This window comes from Carettochelys insculpta, chromosome 23 (assembly GCF_033958435.1).
Source record: "Carettochelys insculpta isolate YL-2023 chromosome 23, ASM3395843v1, whole genome shotgun sequence".
In the NCBI taxonomy this organism is placed as follows: domain Eukaryota; kingdom Metazoa; phylum Chordata; order Testudines; family Carettochelyidae; genus Carettochelys; species Carettochelys insculpta.
This window is the reverse complement of record NC_134159.1, coordinates 2,296,521-2,314,396: the sequence shown is the minus strand read 5'-3', so window position 1 is coordinate 2,314,396 and position 17,876 is coordinate 2,296,521. Positions and strand designations below refer to the sequence as shown.

Below are 17,876 nucleotides of genomic sequence, written 5' to 3'. Positions count from 1 at the left end.
GACAGAACTCACCCTCACATACAGCCCCACTGGTTTCTATAGGACTCTGGGTGGGCACATGGCTGCATGTGGATATCATGAGCAGCCACATCTGCACAGTTTTGTGACAGACTGTTTATAGAATAATGGTACTCAAATCAAAGGAGGGGTGGGTAGGAGAGGTTTGCTGGCCTCTGGGTTTATTCCCATCTCTGCATGGGTCTGATCCAAAGCTAGCTAAACCCAAGAGGAGCCTCTCCATTGAACTGAGTGAGCTTGGGATCAGGCCCTTAAGTGATAACCCAACACCGCGGAACGCAGCCATGGACTAGTGACCCACTCTGCTGATGCTGTAAAAACACATAACAGAAAGACAGTCCCTGCCCAAAACAGTCCATGATCTAAATATGAGAGAAGAGCTGTCAGGTGGGGACAGGCAGACAGTGAAGCAGTACAAAGAAACAATGGGTCAATATGTCAAATTTCAGAAATAAGATTTCAAAGATGGTGTTCAGATTTGCATATTAATATTTTCATTGTTTTCCTTACAATAACTGAGGTACACTTCAAGCTCTGCAGAAAGTGATCAACAACTAGCAGTGTCTGAGCACTAAGACATCCATTACCAGGGCCAACTTTTCAGCCTCAACTTCTGCAGATTGCAGCTGATGACTCCAGTTCTGATACTAATGCAATCCAAGTGGTATATTTACCTTTGTCTCTGCATCGGTGGCCCTGGATTTCTCCTGTGCAAGTTTTTCCTGCAGGCTGCTCTGCAGTTTACTCATTTGGGAGTGCTTCAGCAGCTCTAGCTCAAGTTCTTTGACCTTCTGCTGACTGTTCTCCCACTGCAGGGTGAGGGAAGAACACGTTTTGGTCGAGTCGGTTAACTTTAGTTGGGCTTGTCTCAGTTCGGCTTTGACCTGAGTTTGACAAGGAAAGAAAAGTACAGAATTCAGCACTGACTTCCACGTACCTCAAGTGAAATGGACTGATGGGGAAAGGGGAGGCAGGGTTACTAAACAATCCAAAAGCTAAACAAACGCATAATGTTTTGTGCTGAGTCAGCACCAATGCCACCTGCTCCCAAGATCCTCAGGAGAGCTGGGTTTTTGCATGTTTTAAAAATGTCCTTGAAAAATCAATAAAGAAATACTGGACTCATCAAGATATTTCAATTAATGCAACAGTTATTAGACATAACAGCCAAGTGGAGGAATGCAAATGTGCAAGTCTTGGGTGAAATTTTCAAAAGCATCCCAGTCACTGAGCTTCATGTGTTTTCAGGACTCCTGCTCTGAGACACTGGGTTCCTATGCATGTGACTTTAAGAGGGCAAGTCTCAAAGAAGACATCCTGATTTTTAGACCCAGGGCTGACCTCCCCTCCGGCCATGGCCTGGGACTCAAACTCTCTGCCTCAGGTTCCTTATCCAACAAGTGGAGATAACAGCCACAGAACTTCCTTCCAGGGGAATTGGCAGGATGAACCAGTGAGCCTTTGTAAAGACCTTGGAAGATGTAAAGCGCTGTATGTGGGATAAATAATACATTTATTACAGATCTCAATCTGGTGCAGACCAGCTACCCATCTCATTCTCCCGCACAGGGGTAATTACTGAGCACCTGCCAGTCCTCTTCTGGGGCTTCTGCAGACAGCACGGACTGGACACTAACTGGGATGCCACCAACGTTAGGCTAAATTCTGTCCCTGTTATGTTAAGGCAGCTTGATAACACCCTGGCTGTGGAAAAGTGGCCTTTATCACTGACCACCATTTTAAGTCACCATCAGTGCAAGATAAGGGGGCCTTTGAATCCATGAGAAGCTGAAGCATGAGAAACTGCAAAGCTTGTGTGTCACCCTTTGGCTCTGAACGAGCTGGGAAATGAACCCCCGCAGCAGTGGTCCCGCTGACTGCTCCCACCCCTGAGCAGAGGGTATTTTCTTATGGGCACCAATGCAGAGGTGATGTGCGACACGGAGGTGATGTGCAACACGTAACCTTCCTATTGGTGCACATACCACAGTGCATGTGGTGGGGATGGTGCCAAGGGGTTCTGCGTGTGGAAGGGGACTCAGGACCTGGGCAGAGAATTGGGGTGCAGAAGTGCAAGGGCTCCGACTGGGAGTGCAGGCTCTACGTGGGGCTGGGTTTCAGGGCTCAGGGCAGGGACAGAGGATTGGGGCACAGCTGAGGGGGAACTTAGTTCCACATGCTGCTGTGCGTAGGCCCCGGGATGAATGCGTGTGATAGCACACAAGGGCTATGTCTACACGTGAAGCCAACATCGAAATAGGCTATTTCGATGAATAACGTCTACACGTCCTCCAGGGCTGGCAACGTCGACGTTCAACTTCGACGTTGCGCGGCACGACATCAAAATAGGCGCTGCGAGGGAACGTCTACACGCCAAAGTAGCACACATCGAAATAAGGGTGCCAGGCACAGCTGCAGACAGGGTCACAGGGCGGACTCAACAGCCAGCCACTCCCTTAAAGGGCCCCTCCCAGACACAGTTGCACTAAACAACACAAGATACACAGAGCCGACAACTGGTTGCAGACCCTGTGCCTGCAGCATGGATCCCCAGCTGCCGCAGCAGCAACCAGAAGCCCTGGGCTACGGTGACCATAGAGCCCCGCAGGGGCTGGAGAGAGAGCATCTCTCAACCCCCCAGCTGATGGCCGCCATGGAGGACCCAGCAATTTCGATGTTGCGGGACGCAGATCGTCTACACGGTCCCTACTTCGACGTTGAACATCGAAGTAGGGCGCTATTCCGATCCCCTCATGAGGTTAGCGACTTCGACGTCTCACTGCCTAACGTCGAAGTTAACCTCGAAATAGCGCCCGACGCGTGTAGCCGCGACGGGCGCTATTTCGAAGTTAGTGCCGCTACTTCGAAGTAGCGTGCACGTGTAGACACAGCTAAGGTGTGTGTACTCTGGTGGCTCTTTTAGTGCTGTGGTGCACACTGCGCACATACCTTATTGCTTTCTTCCTGGAGCAAGATATTATGCTTCTTTAAGTCCAAGTTCTTCTCCCTTTCGTATCTCAATTCTTTCTCAGCCGAGCTGCACAAATTCTGAACTCTATGGAAATCCTGTCGCAGTTGCTGCATTTCCTCCTGATGCTGCTGCAGGAGTCTGTCTCCAGCTAGATACTGCATTAATAAGAAAACAAAGGCATGTATGGAGGGGAAAAACTATGAAGGAAAATTCTTGGTTGAAAAACAATCTCATTAAAAAGGGGAGAGGAAGGCACCAATAACAATTTAAAAAATAGTGCATACCAAATGTAAAAACAGAGAAGCTGATAATAATCAGTACTAATCAACAGTTACGACGTGCAGACAATTGATAAGGGAAGCAAAAGGTATCCATGAAAATTCTGTGGCCAGTTGGGTAAGGAAAATAGGAAGGGATTCTTTAAATATGTCAAGGATATGCAAAATCCTTGCAAAGGTATAGGTCTGGTACCAGCCAAAAATGGTAAAATTATTAAGCATTATTGAATGCCAAAGTATTCAAGAAATATTTCTGTTCAGAGATTTCAAGGTCAGAAGGGACAACTGCAATACTCTGGTTTGATTTCTGGTTCTGTATTCAGAAAGAAGCAGGATCATGGATTTACATCTTCCAGTGATAATGCAATATTTACTATCCCATCCGTAACAAAAGAGGATGTTAAACAGCAACTATTAAATATTTTTAAAATTTGCAGGACTGGCTATTAAAGGAATTCAGTAAGGAGTTCTACGAACCATTAGTGTTGATTTTTAACAAATCTAGGGCATGGCAAAAGCTCAAGAAACTGAAAAAACTCATACAATCATAGAACAATAGAGCTGGAAGAGACCTAAAAAAGCCATTGAGTCCAGCCCCCTGCTCTAAGCAGGACCAAACCCATCAGATCAGCCCCACCAGGGCTTTGTCGAGGTGAGACTTAAACACCTCCAGGGATGGAGACTCCACTACTTCCCTGGGAAGACCATTCCAATGCTTCACCACCCGCCTAGTGAAAAAGTTTTTCCTAATGTTCAACCTGGACCTTTCCGACCGCAACTTGAGACCATTGTTCCATGTTCTGCCATCTGTGACCACTGTGAACAGCGTCTCTCCAGCCTCTTCGCAACCTCCCTTCAGTAAGTTGAAGGCTGTTATCAAGTCCCACCTCAGTCTTCTCTTCTGCAGACTAAACACTCCCAATTCCCTCAACCTTTCTTCATAAGTCATATGCTCCAGCCCCCTAATTATTTTGGTCACCCTCTGCTGGACCCTCTCCAGTGTATCCATATCCTTCCTATAATTGGGGGCCCAGAACTGGACACAGTACTCCAGATGCGGCCTCACCAAAGCCGAATAAAGAGGAAGAATCACTTCTCTGGATCTACTGGCAACACCCCTCTTGATGCAACCTAATATGCCATTAGCTTTCTTGGCTACAATGGCAGACTGTTGTCTCATGTCCAGCTTCTCGTCCACTACAACTCCCTGGTCCTTTTCTGCAAAACTACTACTGAGCCAGTCGGACCCCAGCCTGTAACAATGCTTGGGATTCTTCTGGCCCAAGTGCAGGACTCTGCACTTGTCCTTATTGAACCTCACTAGATCTCTTGCAGTCCAGTCTCCCAATTTGTCTAAGTCAGTCTGGACCCTGTCCCTACCCTCCACCATATCTACCTCTCCCCCTAGCTTAGTGTCATTCGCAAACTTGCTGAAGGTGCAATCCAACTCCTCATCCAGGTCATTGATAAATATGTTGAACAGAACAGGACCCAGAACCGAACCTTGAGGAACTCCACTAGAAACTGGCCGCCATCCCGACATTGAGCCGTTGATCACTACCTGCTGGGCCTGACCTTCTAGCCAGCTTTCTATCCATCTTACCGTCCATTTATCCACTCCACATTCCTTGAACTTGCTGACAAGAATATTGTGGGAGACCGTATCAAAAGTTTTGCTACAGTCAAGATAAATCACATCCATTGATTTTCCTCTATCCACAGAGCCAGTTATCTCATCGTAGAAACTAATCAGATTGGTCAGGCATGACTTGCCCTTCATGAATCCATGCTCACTATTCCTGATCACTTTCCCCTCCTCCAAGTGCCTCAAAATGACTTCCTTGAGGAGCCCCTCCATGATTTTTCCAGGGACTGATGCAAAACTGACCGGCCTATAGTTCCCTGGATTGTCCTTCTTCCCTTTTTCAAAGATGGGCACTACATTTGCCTTTTTCCAGTCATCCGGGATCTCTCCCGATCTCCACGACTTTTCAAAGATAACAGCCAAGGGTTCGTCAACAACATATGCCAACTCCCTCAGAACCCTAGGATGAATTAGGTCCGGGCCTATGGATTTATGTACATTTAGCTTTTTTAGATAGCTCCTAACCTGTTCTTTCCCCACCAAAGGCTGTCCACCTTCATCCCACAATGCATCACTTATCTCATTAGTCTGGGAGCTGTCTTTGTCCATGAAGACAAAGGCAAAGAAAGCATAAAGTACTTCAGCTTTCCTTACATCATCTGTCACTGGGTTACCTCCCTCATCCAGTAGGGGCCCCATGCCCCCTCTGATCACCTTCTTCCTGGTACCATGCCTGAAGAAACTTTTCTTGTTATCCTTCACGTTCCTCGCAAGTCGCAATTCCAGTTGTGCTTTCACCTTCCTGATAACTGCTCTACATTCTCGAGCTATACGTTTATACCCCTCCCTAGACATCTGTCCAAGTTTACACTTTTTGTAAGCTCCCTTTTTGTGCCTAAGTTTTCCAAGGATTTCCCCATTAACCCAGTCTGGTCTCCTACCATATTTACTTCTCTTGCTGCGCATTGGGACAGTTTCTTTCTGTGCCTTCAATAGGGCTTCCTTAAAAACTGACAGTTTTTCGGGACTCTTTTTCCCTTCATGGTAGCATCCCAGGGGATTCTGCCCATCAGGTTCATGAAGGAGTACCAAAGTCTGCTTTTCTGAAGTCCAAGGTGTGTAATTTGCTGCTCTCTTTCCTTCCTTTGATCAGGATCCTGAAGTCTAAAATCTTGTGATCACTGCTTCACAGGTTGTCCCCTACCTCTACCTTCCCTATTAGTTCCTCCCTGTTTGAAAGCAGCAGGTTGAGCTGCACACAACCTCTGGTCAGGTCCTTCAGCACTTGTAACAAGAAGTGATCCCCAACATTCTCCAAAAATTTCCTGGACTGCTTGTGTACCGCCATATTGGTCTCCCAAGAGATGTCAGGGTAACTGAAGTCCCCCACAATAACGAGAACCCGCGATCTGGAAACTTCTCTCAGTTGTCCAAAAAAAGCCTCATCTACCTCATCATCCTGATTTGGCGGCCTGTAGCAGACACCAACCACCACATCTCCAGTGCTGCCTACACCACTAAGCTTGACCCATAGATTCTCAACAGGCTTTTCTCCCTCTATGTACTGGAGTTCCAAGCAATCATAGTGCTCTCTTACATACAGTGCAACTCCTCCTCCTTTTCTCCCTTGCCTGTTCTTCCTGAACAGTTTATACCCTTTCATGGCAGCGCTCCAGTCATGCGAGTCATCCCACAAAGTCTCTGTTATCCCAATCAAGTCATAGTTCTTGGAATGAGCCAGGGCTTCTGATTCCTCCTGCTTGCTACCCAGGCTTCTGGCATTGGTGTACAAACACCTTAGATAACCAGTCAATCTCCCTGCTCTCACTACTCGAACCAAGGGTCCACTTTTGTTGTACATTCCTCTTTGCATTTCTTCCCGGCCTCCAAGTTCCCTTCTACCCACAGGGTTTCGGTCACCTTCCCCCAGCAATCCTAGTTTAAAGCTCTCCTCACTAAGTTTTCAAGCCTACTTGCGAAAATGCTCCTTCCTCTCTTGGTTAGGTAGACCCCATCTCTTCCCAATAATCCTTGTGCCTGGAACAGCGTCCCATGATCGAAGAATCCAAAGCCCTCTCTCCGATGCCATCTGCGTAACCATGCATTTACCTCCTCAGTTCGACGGTCCCTACCTAGCCCTTTCTCTTCGACAGGAAGGATGGACGAGAACACCACTTGCGCTCCAAATTCTTTGACCCTTCTCCCCAGCTCCACATAATCCGCAGTAATCCGCTCAAGGTCATTCTTGGCCGTATCGTTAGTTCCTACGTGCAGAAGTAGGAAGGGGCAGTATTCTGAAGGCTTGAGCAGTTTTGTAAGGCTCTCACAGTCACATCCTGAATTCAAGCTCCTGGTAAACAGCACACCTCACGAGATTGCTGGTCCGGTCGGCAGATGGATAGTTCAGTCCCTCTTAGGAGGGATTCCCTTACCACCACCACCCCTCTTTTTCTTCTGGGGGTGGTGGTCATTAAACCTCCACCCCTAGGACTACACATCCCATGTCCTGCAGTAGAAGCAGTTCCCCTGCGATTTTTTCCCTGTGAGGCTCCTTCCAAAGCATTCACCACCACAGAACCAGTGGAGAGAGCCTGAAAGCGATTACTTATCTCTATATCAATGGGGGACTTACGTACCAGCCTTCTTTTTCTTCTAGAAGTTACCTGCTGCCAGTTCTCCACTTCATCCCTTACTGCCCTCCCCGGTTCTTCCGCTTGCCATGCTTGCAAGACTAAACGCTCCCTTCTGTCAAGGAAATCTTCATCCTCCCTGATTGAGCGTAGGGTCAACACTTGAGCCTCCAATCCTCTAATGTCTTCTTCTAAAATGAAGACCAGCTTGCACTTAGTGCAGACGAAATCCCTTCTTTCCTCAAGGAGGAAGACAAACATGGCGCATCCCAAGCAGGTAACAGCAGCAGACCTGTCACTATCCATGCCTGCCATCCTAGAACAGGGATTTAAAAGAAAGGTGAGGGTCCCTGGCCCCTTCCAAACTCCCTCTCTAAACTCCCTGTTTGCAGTCCCCTGTTCGCAGGCTCACCTGTTCACTTGGACACTGTTTTATAAAGCCCTGAATTGCCTCAAAGTCCCTCCCCTTACTGAGGCTCAGCCAATCAACAAGCTTATTTAGAAGCCAACAGATTCCAACTGCCAGTCCCAGTCCACCCTCTGTGTGGGGCGGGCGGGGGCAGGAGGGGAAAAAAATACCCCAACAACCACGCACCACACAGCAGAAAAACACCACAGCCACAGCCAGAAAGCCCCAAACACAACACACACCCAGACAGCCTCTTACTTAAGAATCCTGTATTTGCTTCTCCGTTACCTGCCTGGAGAACTCCCTCTCTAACTCCCTGTTCACAAGCTCACCTGCCTGGACACTGCTTTATAAAGCCCTGAATATTTGTGTCAATATTGAAAATGTGTAAATGGATGACATGGGTAACGAAATGCTAGTTAGCCTGACATCAGTCCTGGGCAAAATCACGAAAAGGCTGATACGGGATGCAATCAGAAAAGAATTAAATGATGGTGGCATAATTAATGCCAATCAGCATGGTCTCATGGAAAACAGGTTTTGTTAAAAATGATACCCTTTTTGATGAGATCATACATCAGAATGATAAAGGTAAATTATGATATAATAGACTTCTGCCAGGAATCATAGAATCATAGGGCTGGAAGGGACCTCAGGAGGTCATCCAGTCCAACTCCTTGCTTCAGGCAGGATCAACCCCAACTAAGTCATCCCAACCAGGACCGTGTCAAGCTGGGACTTAAAAATCTCTGGGGATGGAGAATCCACCACCTCTCTAGGCAACTTATTCCAGTGATTCACCACCCTCCTGGTGAAGTAGTTTTTCCTAATATCCAACCTACTCCTCTCCTTCTGTAACTTCAGACCATTACTCCTTGTTTTGCCATCTGTCACCACTGAGAACAGTTTCTCTCCATCCTCTTTAGAGCTCCCCTTCAGGAAGTTGAAGGCTGCTATTAAATCACTCCTCAGTCTTCTCTTCTGTAAACTAAATAGGCCCAAATCCCTAAGTCCTGCATAATATGCAACACCCCGCCCCTACCCCCCCCCCCCCACAATATACCCCTGCAACCCTTAGCTTTGTAAAACAGACTGATTTGAACAACATGCATATGACCTTGCCTTAGGCTTAGGCAATATTCAAATATGAAACAACAAAAGAATCTCGGCTGCACTTATAAGACTGTAGACTGGAAAGCAGTGACTCTGAAAATTACTCTGGCATCATAGCAAAAACCAACTGAAAATGAGCTCCCACTGTGTGATGCTGCAGCTAAAGCTATGAATGTAGTCCTCAGCTGCATGAGATGGGGGTGTAAAGTAGAAGGGTATTATTTCTGAGTAATACACTAGTGAGGCTACTATTGGCTATTGTGTCCCCACTTCAAAAAGACTTCTGTAAGTTTGAAAAGAGTTCAGAGAAGAGGTACAAGAATAATCTGAGGTCTGAAAACCCACCTTAATAGTGAGAAACTAAAGAAGTTTGCTCTTGATTTAGTGAATTTATCCAAGAGAAGGTTAAGCAATGACTTGATCACCATCTACAAGCACCTACATGTGGACTTGATTTCTGATAGCAAATAGCTCTTTAATGTACCATAAAAATGCAAAACAAGATCTACTGTCTGGAAGCTGAAACTAGACAAATTTAAACTAAAGAAAAGACACAGACTTTTAACCAGAATGGTTATTCACTACTGGAAAATGCACATAGGGATGCAGCAGATTCACCCCCAGCTGAACTGATTAAAGCATGACTAGCTTTCTTTCTGACATGCTAGTTAAGGCTTGATGTAGAAATTACTGTGTATGGTCTAGATTAAGTGGGAGGCTGGCCCAGATGAGCATAATTGATTAATCTATGACACTTCATATCAGAAGATGGGAAAATGAAATTGATCCATCAGTTGGTGTATATATAAAACCCAGGTAAATTAATCAGTTCCCCACAGCATGCAGTGATGTCAGAGTGGCTTATTGGCTGATAAAGACTATTTCGGTGTTCAGATTTACTGCTTATCCAGCTCGTGTCCTTACACTGGACTGGCACTTAGAGTAGAAGAGACCCATACCTGCTTAATGCTCATGCTTAAGGCTGTATTACATTCGGAGCTCTGGGGCTGGAGAGGTTGGTTTGTCTGGCTCATCTCTGATTTAATGATTACAGCCTCTTTTATCTTGCTGTGAAATTGCTCCCTGGTAGCCAGGATGTCTTGTTTTAGCTGGGCATTTTCTTCAAGTAACAGCTGTTTTTCTTCATTGCTCCCTTTCACCTGCTTTTCTAACTCCTCTGTTTTCTTCTTGCTCTCTAATAGTTTGGTACTTGAGACAAAAACAATGAAAAAACCCTCAGTCAGTTATTCATAATGGCTACGTCTACACGTGCAGCCAACATCGAAATAGCTTATTTCGATGTTGCGACATCGAAATAGTCTATTTCGATGAATAACGTCTACACGTCCGCCAGGGCCGGCAACGTCGATGTTCAACTTCGACGTTGCTCAGCCCAACATCGAAATAGGCGCAGCGAGGGAACGTCTACACGCCAAAGTAGCACACATCGAAATAAGGGAGCCAGGCACAGCTGCAGACAGGGTCACGGGGCGGACTCAACAGCAAGTCGCTCCCTTAAAGGGCCCCTCCCAGACACACTTTCATTAAACAGTGCAAGATACACAGAGCCAACAACTAGTTGCAGACCCTGTATATGCAGCACGGACCCCCAGCTGCAGCAGCAGCAGCCAGAAGCCCTGGGCTAAGGGCTGCTGCCCACGGTGACCACAGAGCCCCGCAAGGGCTGGAGAGAGAGTATCTCTCAACCCCCCAGCTGATGGCCGCCATGGAGGACCCTGCTATTTCGATGTTGCGGGACGCGGATCGTCTACACGTCCCTACTTCGATGTTGAACGTCGAAGTAGGGTGCTATTCCCATCCCCTCATGGGGTTAGCGACTTCGACGTCTCGCCGCCTAACGTCGATTTCAACTTCGAAATAGCGCCCAACACGTGTAGACGTGACGGGCGCTATTTCGAAGTTACTGCCGCTACTTCGAAGTAGCGTGCACGTGTAGACGCAGCTTACGAGTGAAATCCACCACTGTAAAGGATGAGCAATATGCGTAGGCACCATGGAACCTCTTTTAATGGCTGACAGGCCTTGTGCTATTAGTTCTATGCAGGGTGAGTTTCACCCAGAGACGGGGAAAAACTAAATCAGCTGCAAATCACTCCATTTGTTATGCTGGTGCAAGTCTGTGTGTGGAGACTTTTATTTCTGTTTCAGAGGGTCCACATGCAGAACTTGTACTTACTATCCAAAGGTGTAAATGACAACCAATTTGGAAGCAAGCTTGTGTAAGTTGAGAAGGGAACTAAAATGAAAGTGTTCCCAAAGGACCAGAGCAATGTCTCATTTACACAGGTGTGACTCTGGAGTGACTACATTGAAATCAATCAGTAACTCCAAACTTACACTCTGACAACAGAGAAGGCTCAGAAAAGCCTGCAGTGTGAAACAGCTGAATATCTGAGCTGGAATAGGAGAAAAAAGGATCTACTCATCTACTCATTTATAAGAACAAACATTAAGATTTTCAAACCATTGAATATTTCTAGGTAAGTCAATGAAGGTAAAATGCAGAAAACACAGAGGTTGCTATTAAGATTTACCATAATTGCTCTCTCTCCCATCCCAGGCTTTGGATCTCTTCTTCTAATATTCTTGCTTTAGTCATACGCTCTTTACATGCATGTTCACCTGTAGTGAAGTTTTCATCTGTTCTCTGTTTCTCTAGAAGCTGGTTTAACTGTTCACATTCCCGTGAGAGCTCCGAGACCTGTAAAGTCAGAATGGCAAACGGCATGCGTCATGAGACTGATATTCCATGGGGCATAACAAAGTCTAGTGACTCCAGCGAAAGAAACCTTGTAAATCGGCAATGTAAATTCTAAGTTACCCTAATGCCCCTTATTTCTTCAGTACTTGCAATATGCAAGAGAAGCTGTGCCATAAAAATCCCATTTGCCTATTTGGGTTTGTCTTCTTGCTGCTTATCTAGCATCCTCGCTTTGTTACCAATTAAAAAAAATAAATTACAAAATAAACTCATAAAACCTCTGCTACCTAACAGACTGTAACACACAAGAGAATCATACCAAGCCAATCCTCTGAGCATGACTGCCACATCTTTCCCAGCTACCAGTCACTCCACATGCCCCTGGAAAACAGACAAACATCCCAGCATTCCTAGAGCATGAACAAATTCAGGCTCTGGACACACTGGTGCTCAGGGGAGACCTCTTATGACCCTAGAGCATCCTAGGAGTTGTAGTCTAGGCAGGGAACCTGATCCATAGAGGAGAATGAGGGATTGAGGTACGAAAACTACAGCTCCCATGAGGCACTGCAGCAGCACAAGTGGACACAGATCAGTGCTGAACCAACTCAAAATGAAACATTTGGCTTCAGTTTGACAAATGGAAATGTTTCAAAACTGGGTCAATTGGTCTTCCCCAAGGGAAAACTCGACAAATTATGGTATCACTCTGAACTTTAGTTCACTGGGAAGGTCTCTCACAGAGAGGAGCTGTGCAATTTCACTGTGAATTAATGAAATTACACTCCAGGCAATGACAGACCTAGAACTTGAAACCGTGAGTTGTAGAGAACACACGGAGTGCTTAGGAACATAGGAACCACTGCACTGGGTCAAACCCAGGGTCCATCTAGCCCAGCATTCTGTATTTCACAGGGTCCAGACTCAGATGTTTCAGAGGAAAGTGTAAAACACCTGCTAATCCCTAGTAGATAGAGACTGTCCTAAATTCTGAAGCATGAAATACAATATCTTTTCCTAGATTTGTTGGAATTAGCTACTATAACAACATATTTTTGTTATCCGTGTAATGTCCTGTCCCTTTTTGAGAAGTGCAAAATGCCAGATTTTTATCTATGTCAACGCTGGAAGACTGCTGATCTCACTCAAAATTTCACCTTTGTTTCCAATAAAGTATTTTCTTCTTGCAGTTTCTCATGGGTTGTTTGAAGGAAATCTCTTTCTTCTGCCACATCTCGGAGATTCTGGAGCTCATTATAAAGACTCATGAGCTCTGACTTTGAATTATGTAACTCCTAGTTAAAAGAAAAAGAAATTAGTCAAAGAAACAGATCCCTAACTGTGAGCACAGACCGAATTAGAGTAATTTCTCTGTTTAGATATTTAATAATCTCTAGTGCTTAAGGAAAAAGAAAATCCCAAAGATTGTGAACAGGGCTTTGTAGGTTGTCAGTTAATAACCAAAGCAGAATTTATTTAGTTTTTTCTCTGATTTACAGAAAAAAGTTATTGCTCCAACTATCAGTTCCTCCTCCTGTGATCTGACAAAGATATACATGAATAATCTCAATGCATGCCCCCAAATGCAGGGTATACTCAGAATCAACTGCTCATTCCATCTCTTATGTTCTGACAGGCTTGTGCAGTCAGAGGCTTTTATTTTCCCCCATAATGAAGCGGGTTCTGTTGGGTCTTTGGGTGGCCTCTTCCACAATGCAATCTACTTTTTAGGGGAAGTGTCCTTGTATGTGGGAGGTGAGTACAGTGCATATCCCAGACTTTCTCTTCAGAGCATATTCTGCAGTATCTCAGTGCATGGTTGTGGACAACATATTTCTTAGGCTGTCTACACGTGCACTCATGGTGACAAAACTTCAATATTTTTTTTAGTCTTTAAAGTGCCACATGATTGCTGGTTTGTTTTCCTCACAGCTGGTTTAGGACCTACTTATTTTGAGTAGTTTTGTGTCATCTGCACATTGTGCCACTTCACAATTTTTCCTTCTCCAAATCACGCATGAATATGTTAATATGCTGAACAGCACTCGGCTCAGCAGAGATCCCTGGGGGGCACTGATGTTTACCTCTCTGGTAAAAACTGACCATTGTAGCAACCCTAAATAGCTAGGTATATTTTAATAGAACTTTGTATTCCTATGTATCTTGGTATCACCCTGTATTACCCTGTATCTTTTTAATAAGCCACAGATTTTTGTATTACCCTTTAGATTTGTTATTTTATATACTACTTTCTACCTTCGTATTATCCTTTATATTGGTTATTTTATATTCATAAGACACTTTATACTGGATTCCATATTGTACCTAATATTCCATTTTACTCTTGTATGAGCCTGTAACATTTGTGCTGTCTGTGACAATGGGTGTGTGTGAGAGCCACCTGTAAGTGTGAATGTGGCTGCTTAAAGAGTTACTCTCTGGAACCAGACTGTCTGGACAACAGAGACTTGGAGGCTGAAGAACAATGAGAACTGGACTGTGCAACAGTGAACCACTCAGAGAAGAAGATTAAGTCCCATCTGTAGGTGATGAGTCACACAGAAACCTGGGCAGTGGGGAAGGATCAAACCCATCTGCCATTGACTGGTGACTCACCGTGCCTGGGACCATGGGACAGAACCAGAACTGTGGACTAAAAGCTACAAAAGACATGTGCACCACTACAGAGCTGGGCTCCCCTTCTCGTCTTGTCAACGTTGGAGCACTGATCTGGATCAACAGAACCTGGCTGCGCACTCACCTCTAATCCATCTGGCCAATGGATTAGAGTGAGCAACCTTTGGTAACTATAAGCAACCACAAGATGGGTGTGTGTATGTGTATGTCTCTGAGTAAACTATATTTATTATATGCATAGAATATAATGGTAGTGTAGTCTCAGTAAACGCAGAGTTCTTGCCTTGCCCGTCTAAAAAGATCCCATGTGCTTCTTATGAGCATAACACCATTTACTCCTCCCTTTGTTTCCTATCTTTTAACCAGTTACTGATCCATGAGATGATGTTCCCTCTTATCCTACGACTACCTACTTTTGTGTCAGAGCCTTTGGTGCAGGACCCTGCCAAAGGTTTTCTGAAAGTCTAAATACACTGAATTGACTGGTTCCCCCATGTCCATATGTTTGTTGCTTGAGGGCAGAGCAGGAGTGGCGCAAGCTGGAAGCTTCACAGATGCTCCTGCAGCCTGGCTCCAAAGGGTTGGCAGGCCAGATGTAGCCCATGGGCCATATTTTGCCCACCCGTGCAATATAATGTCAGGAGAGAGCTCTCCCACTGACATAGCACCCTGTATGTTGCTGAAAGGTGGCTTATTCACGCCCCACAGCAACATGAGTTATGCCAACATAGCCTGACATGGAGGCATAGTCTGCATCACGGTGTGTAGGTACTGAGGTGGGGAGAAGAGATAGTATAGGGCTTTTCAATTTAGCAAAGACAGAGCAAGATCTAGTGGTTGGAAATTGTAGTCAGAGTCAAATTGGAGGTAGGACAGTTTTTAAGAAGGAAGGTAACTATTGAAGCAGCTTCCCAAGGGCTGTCTAAACTCATCTCTTGGAATCTTTACGCTGAGATTGTGTCATTCTAAAAGATCTGCCCCAGCTTAAACTCCAGGGTAGCTTACAGTAGGGCAGGTCTACACTTAAAACACAGCATCGCCACAGCTGCAGTGTTTCAGTGAAGCAGGCTCCTACACCAAGGGAAGCCCTTTACATACCCACCATGAAACTAATATGCATGAGGTATTTTGATGACATTTTCATCCTCTGAGCAGACAATATGCATGCCCTCATAGATTCCCACCACAACTTCAATAATCCCCACTTGTCAATCAAATTCCCTTAGAACACTCCCAAACCAGCACCAACACCTGGAACACCACAAACAGCTTCAGGAATGAAACCTTGCAGACAAGATCTACAGGAGATCCACAGATCACCACACTTACAGTCACCTCTCCAGTAACTGTCCCGAGCACACTAAGTCCATGTGTACAGTTACAAATTTATGGTGGCAGAGCTGTGACAATACAGCTGTGCAGCCATAAGATCACTCATATAGCTGTATTAAGTCAGCCAGAGAGAGCTCTTCCATCAACATCATAAAACCAGCTCAACTAGCAACAGTAGCTATGTCAGCGGAAGAGCATCTCCTGTCACCAGAGCCCTGCGTGCATGGCCTCTTACGTCGGCAAAACTCATGTCATTTAGGGGCTGTTTTAGTCATACCCTTGAGTGACAAGTTTTGTCACCATCAATGCAAGTGTTGACATGACCTAAGAAATTTCCAGATCTGAAGAAGTGGGTGTGTCCCACGAAAGCTCATCACCTAATCAATTATTTTGTTAGTCTTTAAAGTGCTACATAACTGCCAGTTTGTTTTGTGAAGATACAGACTAACACAGCTACCTCTCTGTGACTGTGAAGAGTTACACTAACCTGGGTGACTGGGCAACAAAATTGCAGATGAAATTCAATGCTGATATATCCAAAGTGATGCACATTGGAAAACATAGTTTCAGCTATGCCTACCGAGTGATGGGGTCTAAATTAGCTGTTACCACTCAAGAAAGAAATTTTGGCGTCATTGTGGACATTTCTCTGAAAACAGCTGCTCAATGTACAGCTAACAGAATGTTAGTAACCGTTAGGAAAGGGATAACTAATAAAACAGAAAATACCATAATGTCATTATATAAATCCAGGCTATGCCCACAGCTCAAATACTGCATGGAGTCCCAGCTACCCCATCTCAGAACAAATGTATTAGAACTGGAAAAAGCACAGAGAAAGGCTACCAGTATGGGGCAGCTTCCATCTGAGGATACTGCTCAGCTTACGAAAGAAATATCAAAGGGGAGAAAGAAGGGAGGTTTATAAAATCAGGACTGTTGCAGAGAAAGTGAAAAAAGTGTTACTTAGCTCTTTCATGGTCTTACCCACAAAAGTTCATTACCTAATAAATAAATGTGTTAGTCTTTACGGTGCTTCAGGACTACTTGTTATTTGTGAAGCTACAGACTAAGACGGCCACACCTCTGTGTCTACAAGAACCAGGAATCACCCAACAAAATTAATAGGCAATAGGTTTAAAACAAGTTGTGTTGCAGCTGTTTCTACCAATGATTGAATGGAAAAAGATGTGCAGTGGAACAGGAATAAATTATGGAGGAAATAGTCAGAGGCGTGGACTGGAAAGCCACATAAACAATTGTTTTCAAAGCAACCCAAAGAGTGCTTCAGAAATGGCTGTTTGATAGAGATGGGTACCTAACTAAGGTTAAGCAAAATTATATGTATGGCACCGTGGACACTTAAGGGTTTATTATGAAAGATGGAGGTTGCCATCTAGTTTAAGAATACAGGAGAATTTGTAAGCCTTCCCCAGGAGCAGAGCTTCACGCTACAATACGTCTGGCCATTCAATACCGTTTTTTCAGCCTTCAGAGCTTTCTGTGTCTTTTCAAGGTCAGATGCCAGTTGCTTTCTCCAGTCTCTCTCCTCTGATAATTTACTTTCAAGTACTTCAACCTTCTCCTGGTGGCTCTTCAGCATCTGCAATTGTACAGCAACAGCGTTTGTTATGAGTCACATCTGCAGTCTTTCATACACCAGAAAAAAAAGGGCTGGGATTCTCCAAGCTGCTGCCAGAATTTGGAATTTCCAATTCCCCTGGCAATCCAGACACCCAAATCCTCCAGGCAGATGTGGAAATACCAGCACAGAACCCTACATTACCTTGTCCAATACTAGTGCTGCATGTCAGAATCACTGCAGGAGATATACAGACCATGCAAAAACCACCAGAGATGCAAAAAGTGGGGTTTTAACTCAGTAAAGATGGCAGCATCTCGGTGAGAGAAGTCAGAGGAGAAAGTAATCCTTTCCCCGTGCCCATAAACCCATCTACAGCTGCAGTAACAACACTCCATGGGTCACTGAGGCAGCCTGAAGAAGTGGCCAAAGGCGGAGCAAAGGCCAAGGGGATTATGGGAGATGAGATGTGTAGAGAGTGGAATTGTGCAAGTAATTGATTGTGATCAGGTCCTGGCAGAACCAAGAAAAAAATGAGCTTCAGACCAACTTAAAATTAAAAATATATTTGAATTTTTTTGGCAAACCAAAGAAGTTGG

The 17,876-nt window shown here is 45.1% G+C and overlaps 1 protein-coding gene across 1 annotated transcript in view; it reads right to left on the bottom strand.

Moving 5' to 3' along the window:
• Positions 1-17,876, bottom strand: part of CCDC30 (coiled-coil domain containing 30) — a 91,914-nt gene that overhangs the window by 15,438 nt on the left and 58,600 nt on the right. The window contains exons 17-22 of the mRNA XM_075017962.1: positions 17,173-17,298; positions 12,884-13,021; positions 11,560-11,726; positions 9,964-10,213; positions 2,968-3,144; positions 693-902 (exon numbers count right to left, since the gene is read on the bottom strand). Of these exons, the coding sequence (XP_074874063.1) occupies positions 693-902; positions 2,968-3,144; positions 9,964-10,213; positions 11,560-11,726; positions 12,884-13,021; positions 17,173-17,298 (1,068 nt within the window). The remainder of the gene's footprint in view (positions 1-692; positions 903-2,967; positions 3,145-9,963; positions 10,214-11,559; positions 11,727-12,883; positions 13,022-17,172; positions 17,299-17,876) is intronic.